The sequence below is a fragment of the Perissodus microlepis genome, chromosome 20 (genome assembly GCF_051167445.1).
Source record: "Perissodus microlepis isolate ML-2025 ecotype Zambia chromosome 20, ASM5116744v1, whole genome shotgun sequence".
In the NCBI taxonomy this organism is placed as follows: Eukaryota; Metazoa; Chordata; class Actinopteri; order Cichliformes; family Cichlidae; genus Perissodus; species Perissodus microlepis.
The window spans coordinates 30,751,951-30,759,873 of record NC_140480.1 but is presented as its reverse complement, the minus strand read 5'-3'; the positions used below and the strand labels follow the sequence as shown (position 1 = coordinate 30,759,873).

Sequence of the window (7,923 nt, the reverse complement as noted above, 5' to 3'; positions counted from 1 at the left end):
AATGACACCAGGTAGAGAAAAGTACTGGGTTTCTGTTGAAGTAATTGAAATTGAAACCAATTAGTTGTCCAGCTTCTGATTATAATACACATTGTTAATGTTTAAGAAAACATAATATATCCCTGTATATATTCTGACAAGCTTTGAGCTTTATATACAGAATCTTCAAAATTATAGCTCAAAATTTGGAGTTGCATCATTTTGTTGTTGTAAATATGTATTTGGGCTGAATAAACACAGGGCAAAGGACTTCACATCACAGAGGTTTTATTTAGAAGACAGCCAAACTTGACATTTTCAGGAGTTTTTAGTCTTAACAGCCAAACTGACAAACATTTCTGTTTGGAATGCATTCAAGAACACATTGCAATCAATTATTATCTGTTAATGCTTGTTTCAATACTCCTCTCCTTCCTCCTCTCCCTCACCCTCAATGGAGTCGACTCCCACCTCCTCATAATCCTTCTCCAGAGCTGCCATGTCCTCTCTGGCCTCGGAGAACTCTCCCTCCTCCATACCCTCACCCACGTACCAGTGAACAAAGGCACGCTTAGCGTACATCAGATCGAACTTGTGGTCGAGCCGAGCCCAGGCCTCTGCAATAGCAGTGGTGTTGCTCAGCATGCACACAGCCCTCTGGACCTTGGCCAGATCTCCACCAGGAACCACAGTGGGGGGCTGGTAGTTGATGCCAACCTTGAAACCAGTGGGGCACCAGTCCACAAACTGGATGGTGCGTTTGGTTTTGATGGTGGCAATGGCAGCGTTGACATCTTTGGGCACCACGTCACCACGGAACAGCAGGCAGCAGGCCATGTACTTGCCGTGACGAGGGTCACATTTCACCATCTGATTGGCTGGCTCAAAGCAGGCGTTTGTGATCTCAGCCACTGAGAGCTGCTCGTGGTAAGCCTTCTCTGCAGAGATGACTGGAGCATAGGTGGCCAGGGGGAAGTGGATACGGGGGTATGGCACCAAGTTGGTCTGGAACTCTGTCAGATCAACATTGAGGGCACCATCAAAGCGGAGGGAAGCAGTGATGGAGGACACAATCTGACTGATAAGCCTGTTCAGGTTGGTGTAAGTAGGACGTTCGATATCGAGGTTCCTACGGCAGATATCGTAGATGGCCTCATTATCTACCATGAAGGCACAGTCAGAGTGCTCTAGGGTGGTGTGGGTGGTCAGGATGGAGTTGTAGGGCTCCACCACAGCGGTGGACACCTGGGGAGCTGGGTAGATGGAGAACTCCAGCTTGGACTTCTTGCCGTAGTCGACAGACAGACGCTCCATCAGCAGGGAGGTGAAACCAGAGCCGGTGCCACCGCCGAAGCTGTGAAACACCAGGAAGCCCTGAAGACCAGTGCACTGATCAGCCTGAGGACAGAGAGGAAGAGATGACAACCAGGCATGAGTTACGTCGTTCAATAATTTAATTCGTATATACAATTTATACTAGCTGCTTTGAATTCACCCACCAGTTTGCGGATCCTGTCCAGAACCAGGTCAATGATCTCTTTGCCGATGGTGTAATGTCCACGGGCGTAGTTATTGGCAGCATCCTCCTTGCCTGTGATCAGCTGCTCAGGGTGGAACAGCTGACGGTAGGTACCAGTGCGTACCTCATCTATGCAAACAACATTACGTTAGTTTTGCTTTAAAGATTTTTTAATTTTCCTACATTATTGTTCAGCGAGCGGTGATGACACTTACCGATGACAGTGGGCTCCAGGTCCACAAAAACAGCTCTGGGGACGTGCTTTCCAGCTCCAGTCTCGCTGAAGAAGGTGTTGAAGGAATCGTCTCCTCCTCCTAGAGTCTTGTCACTGGGCATCTGTCCATCCGGCTGGATCCCATGTTCCAGGCAGTAAAGCTCCCAGCAGGCATTGCCGATCTGGACACCAGCCTGACCAACGTGGATGGAGATACACTCACGCTGTGGAGAGAAAAGAAAAAGAAGAAAAAGGTCATCTATCTATATTTAATTTGGATTTTATTCCACATTTTGTCACTGCTTTTACATGTAACCTCTCTCAAGACATGCATCTTAAAATTGGACACATTTAGTTGCTCCCTCTATCTGAGATGAGCAGTGCAGCAGGAGGTACCTCCCTGCACCACAAACAGCAGGGAAAAGAAATGCCTGACAGCAGCAGCCCCCGCAGAGGCAGGACGCTCTCCTCTTCCCTCCAGTGTTTTTTGTCCTCTTGTCCTTTTATCCCTCTCTCTTACCTCTCCCCCTCTTTTGCAAGAAAAAGCACACATGCAAATTGATTTCCCTGTGCAAATGCGCACAGCCTGGAATATTCCACTTGCTTCCATGTCTTGAGGATGCAAAATCACAGTGAAGGAAACATAAAATCAATCTAGCTAATTAGATCTATGTCTTTTTGCACTGCACGAAACCTTAATTTGGTCCTAATTAAATCATCATACAGAACACAAATCGTCTTCGAGAGTGTATGTTTATTTAATATTTCAGGACAAATATAAAAATAGAGGCATTTTGTTGTGTCAATTTATTTTCTTTAACCTTTAAATTAAATTAAATTAAAAACACATTTGCTGCTGCATCCTATGAATTAAAAATGATAGCTCCAATTTAATTTCTCCATCCATCCCCACCCAATCTGCCCCTCCCTGCCTTTAAACAGGGTCTGTTTATGATTTTTACGTGTTAAAATGACAAAAAATGTGAATATTTACATATATGCTGCTATTCATTTATATGAAAAGCAGCTCTACTGTCTTTATTGTCAGTCTAAACAACACCACTCTGTGCATTGTTCTCATCTCTACACAATGCCAATCACATCGTGCCACTGCCGCAGACCAAATCTGTGCATCATCTCTGTAACACGATTTGTTTTCACGCTAAAATATATCTATATCAAGTGTTTCGGTAACAATCTAGCTATTCTATGCGTTTATGTGTCTACTGAGTTTTAAAAATGGGTTTCTAGCGATGGGAACCCCGTTCAACAACCGAGACACCGGCGCCTGACTAACCTGAAATTCCACCTTACAAAAACGGTTTCAGAGAGGAACGAAGGGAAATATCTTACCATGATTCCGTCTGAGGCTCAAAGAGGAAGAGGAGAAGGAGAAAATGTGAAGAAAGAGGCTTTTTAAAAAAAGGGTCTGTTTGCGTTGCGTGTTGTACCCAACGGGGTCGATGCAACAACTGCTGAATGGGAGGGCGGCGCTACCAGATTTATACAGGCAGGGCAGGGGATTTGCTCCTGTGCACGGAGGAAAAAAACGCGTTTACTACCACCATTTGGTGGCTGATGCAGTTCTGACATAGCTCCTCATGTTTTTGCAATTAAATAGGAGAAGTACAATATATTAATATTTTAGAAGCCAGCAATGAAATAAGATAAATATAAACATCGTGATTCTTACTAGTGGATATGTGGGTATGTTAAGTTTTTTTGTTGGGGTGAAAAATATTCTCATACATTACATGACAAGAAAGACTGTCCACGAGCTCCTTGCAATGTAAATTTTAATAGCAGCAGCAGCAGCAGCAGAAGAAGAAGTCTGAATTTCATTTCATTTTCACTGAATAAAGGGCTAATTCAAACAAAGCTCATTTATTATGCATAGAGGCTTGAGCATCTATTATTTAGGTGTGGCAAGCTGCAAATCAATACAAAGCTGTCCTCTTTGGTGAGATTTCGACTGTAAATATTTGTGGATTTTCTTGTTTATTTTTCCAGAAATGTAGTGCATTAATATTGATGCTTCTGCTGCATCAAACCCACTGGTGCTGGTATCATCCGGGCACCCATGTTGCAGGAGTCTGCCATGGTATCTGCCTGCCATGCCAGCTCCTCGGCTCTCCTCCCTCTTTGTCCTAGATTCTCTGCAATGATGTCATTCAGTGGGCCGATCACGTGGCTGCATGTCTGCCTGTGTGTCTGTTGTTCGGCAGCACCCAGTGTGGGTTGAGCTTCTTCTGGTTCTGTCCAGTTTGAGGAACTGAAATTGGCTGAACTGCAGTTTATGTGACATAATGGCTGTGTTAGAGAACCTAAACGCCACTAAGACTTAACAGTCTGCAGTTACAACATTAAAACCCGTCCCTTCAAGCTATCTGAAAATCCAGTTAAGAATGGGAGTCACCTGAAAAGGCATGTAGCTTAATGCTTTTAAGTAAGGCTGAAAGAAAAAGGGGAAATCCTTGATGCAGTATAAACTAGTAGCCACCTAAATGTGGGTTCTCTCATTAATTATTCAGCAGGGCAGTGAGGATGTATGATTTACAGCCAGCCTTTAGTGGTTGCTACACTCAAAATGAACTGCAGGAGATGAAAGAGAAGGACAGGAAGCAGCAATGGCTGACAGCCAGGACTTCTTGAGAGAACATTCTCCACTCCCCTTCCTCCTCCTCCTCCTCAGCAGCTGTGAGACAGGGAGGGTTTAAGCAGCTGCTCACCAAGAGGAGAGAGGGAAGATGGGAATGCTGTAGAGATGGGAGTGGTCCTTCATGGCGTTGAAACTTACCGCAATGCATCCTGCAAACTGGGAATCTGATACCCGACAAAGTGACCGAGCATGTTTTCCACCTGTCACAGCAGAGCTCGCATGCTGATGGCTTTAACGCAGGTGCAGGCAGATCGACGACATGGATGTGTATTCATCCTCTAAGACAGAAACAGAGAAGCATTTCGAGCTTTTGTCTGTGTGAGGCTGTTAGGGCGGGGCATCGCCTCACAAGAAAACTGGACTGGAAGAAAATTAATAAATAAATATAAAATAAGAAAATCAGAAAAATAAAAGCGATGATAATTTAGCTGAGAATGTAGGCCAGATTTCTGATGTAGGTCAGTATATTGACTGCACATAAATCACAGCATCTCACATAAAGAAACACAGCTAAACCTACACACAATCCAAAATCACTGCGTAACTGCTGTCATTTAGTTTTTAGATCTAGATTGCATCATTGAAATCTGCATTATAAAATATGCACAAAATATAAAATATAAATGTGTACGTAAATGGAAATAGCAAGTTTGTGTGGGTACATTAGGGATCGAAAAGAACGAAGGCAACAATAATTTGCTCAACCTCAGATCTGTGGCATTGTATATTGCAAAAATAAATAATATAATGCACTGGTTTCCAAATGTGACATTGTGAGACAACTATATTTGATTAATTAATTATTAATTTAGTGCAGGAGCACTCTGCATGCATTCTTTTTCTCACGCTGCTCACCAGTTCAAGCATTTCACCAACAGCTTCAGCTGGCCCGGGGATGTCAATGGCGCTCAGCTGGAGCAGATCATCAATTAAGAAAAGTCGGTGATAAATACATGGATGACACACTTGAAGTCAAAGAATTTAATCAGAGAACAACACCACAGATTGCTGAACTGTAATAAAGTGTTTGATAAGCATTGAGGTCTCTGCACAGTTACAGGAAGAATGATTTTATTACCATTTAAACAACAACCTTGAATCAAACACTGCTTGAGCTTCAGTCACGGTGGATTGTTAATAGCTAACCCTTTACACCATTCTTGGTCACATAAATCCTGGAAACCACAAATCCACAAGTACCAAAGTCTAAGCACAACATCACAGCATAACGGAAATAACGATCACGGAACGACTAAATTAAGTATTTGAAGGTAAACATTAACAGTCCCATGAGGGTTTGTACTACTGTCGCCAAAGTGCTTGCTCATAGGGGGTCATATGATTGTTGGGTTTTTCTCTGTATCTATGAAGCGCCTTGAGGCGACTTTTGTTGTGATTTGGCGCTATATAAATAAAATTGAATTGAATTGAATTGAATTCCCTGTACAGGAATGTTCTTTACTTAGAAAAACGAAATAGAAAAACTGAGTACTATTATGCTCCTGTGTATCTGGGCAAAATGTATGGACATCAGTATTATAAAAATGGTAAAGGTGTGTAAAGTTTTTACAGATGTCAAGTCTGAGGGTTTTCCCCATAGGCGTCTATGCGGAGTCCCCCCATGTAACCATTAAAAAGAACGCATGATTCACTTTTCAGACTTGGAAGCTATGTCCGTCTTTTATACAATCTCTGTTTTACATACACTGTGTGGCAATACTCTTGCTCAAAAATTCCAGGTGGCATGCTTGGTCCAGATGTTAACCCACAAGAATCGCTGGTGCCCATCCCCAGCTTGGACAAACCGTGAGGGTTGCGTCACGAAGGGTCTCTGGCATCAAAAGGGTGGATGACATATAATATTGCTATATGATCAGCTATGTTGTTGTTGTTGGAGATGATGGCACTGATGGAAGGACACGAGGCACAGCTGATGGTAGCAGAGCTATGAGAGGCAAGGTTGAGATGGTTTGGACATGTGCAGAGGAGCAGTAGTAAATATAATGGGAAAAGTTATGTTGAAGAGAGCTGTCTGGCAAGAGGAAATGGGGAAGACCAAAGAGAAGATTCAGGAATGTAGAGGGGTCAGTGTGAAAGGAGAGGATGCAAGGGGATAGGGTGTTTGCACATGCAGTTTATATGGAGCTATAAACAATATTAACTAAGCTATAAAATATAATATACAAAATCTAAGTAACGGGTAATATAATCATATATACTCAAAAGTGTTTAAACAACCTTCAATTCAATAACCAGACTGTCCCATGTAAGCAGAGGATAAATCAGGATGATAAAAGGTAAAACACTGACACAACTGGTTTCTTGGGATCCTTTTTTAGATGATGAGAAAAGACAACAAAATGTAGTCTCGTTTTCCATCTGCTGTTACTGTAAACACACATCTCTCGGGTCTGAGTCTGAAAATAAAGCAGCCCCTCGTTCAATGGGATACCACTTGGGACTCTGGGACAACTGTTGTCATAGAATTTCATTTGTTGTTAGAAACCAAGGTGCTTAACTCCCTGCCAGTTGGCTCATGAAAACCAATTTATGGTCCGTTTCACTGAAATCTGAAGGTTTAAGAAACCAGAAGAGCCGCATTCAGTCTTAAGAAAGAGTGATGCTTTGGATGAAGTGCACCATGCATGGAATCAGTCAGCCCCACCCTGACATCCTCACGACATTTTTAAATTTTCACTGGCTCGATAAGACAAGGATGCATGCACATGTAGGGAAGAAAAAGCCTGTTTCTTTACAGACCGAGGAGTGATGATAGATTTTAGGAAAAACGTGGCTTATATCCCACCACAGAGGCAGCTGCAGTGCAGGCCCTTAATGCTACTATTTAAGCTGGACCACGTGACCACCAGATAAAGGCGGTCTATGTGGATACTGGTCTGTATCCAGGCAACTCCTTTATTCATTTCCTAGCAACCGTTAAATCTTGGGAGGGGGGCTGGGGGTTGGGCGTCGTTGGCCTACATGTCCCTCATATATGACTGGGCAGTTTGACCTCTTTTATCTGAAGAAGACTGGAAAACAAAGCCAAATGGCTGTTAATCTGCTCAATAAAACACCACATCTATCATGTAGAAGGCAGTAAATTTTGAACAGTATGTAAAAATCTGTATGCATGAAAACCTACAAAGGTCATATCAAAAATACATGTAACAGTGATGGTTTGATAATAACTAAAGTTTTTTTGTTGCCAGCCAACGTGGATGGGTGTTTAAACTCCTCTTTAGATTAACTGCAAATGCACATTTTATAATATAGCCTTAAGGAAAAGTAAGACACTGGAAGATCCATATATATCTGGTGAAAGGCTTGAAATTCAGTCTGATGGTAACAAATTGGACGGGCGATTTGAAGAAAGATTAGCAGATTGATTTTGTATTGAAAAATGTGAAATAAAATAAGATGTATTATGGATAAAACCTGATAAAATCAATTATAAATAAAAGTGAATACAGTTTTCAATATCAGATGCACAGAATAGTCCACTTTTTAAGTGTTTCTTGAATTTTATTATAAGCCTTCCTATTAGTTATT

The 7,923-nt window shown here is 42.2% G+C and overlaps 1 protein-coding gene across 1 annotated transcript; it reads right to left on the bottom strand.

The window, feature by feature from the left end:
- Positions 1–250: 250 nt before the first annotated feature.
- On the bottom strand, positions 251–3,208 carry LOC146364892 (tubulin alpha-1B chain-like). Its single transcript, XM_084915860.1, has 4 exons — positions 3,066–3,208; positions 1,714–1,936; positions 1,479–1,627; positions 251–1,377 (listed from the first exon to the last, which is right to left on the bottom strand). The coding sequence occupies exons 1-4, from the start codon at positions 3,066–3,068 to the stop codon at positions 397–399; spliced, it is 1,356 nt and encodes a 451-aa protein (XP_084771986.1). The 5' UTR covers positions 3,069–3,208; the 3' UTR covers positions 251–396.
- Positions 3,209–7,923: the final 4,715 nt, after the last annotated feature.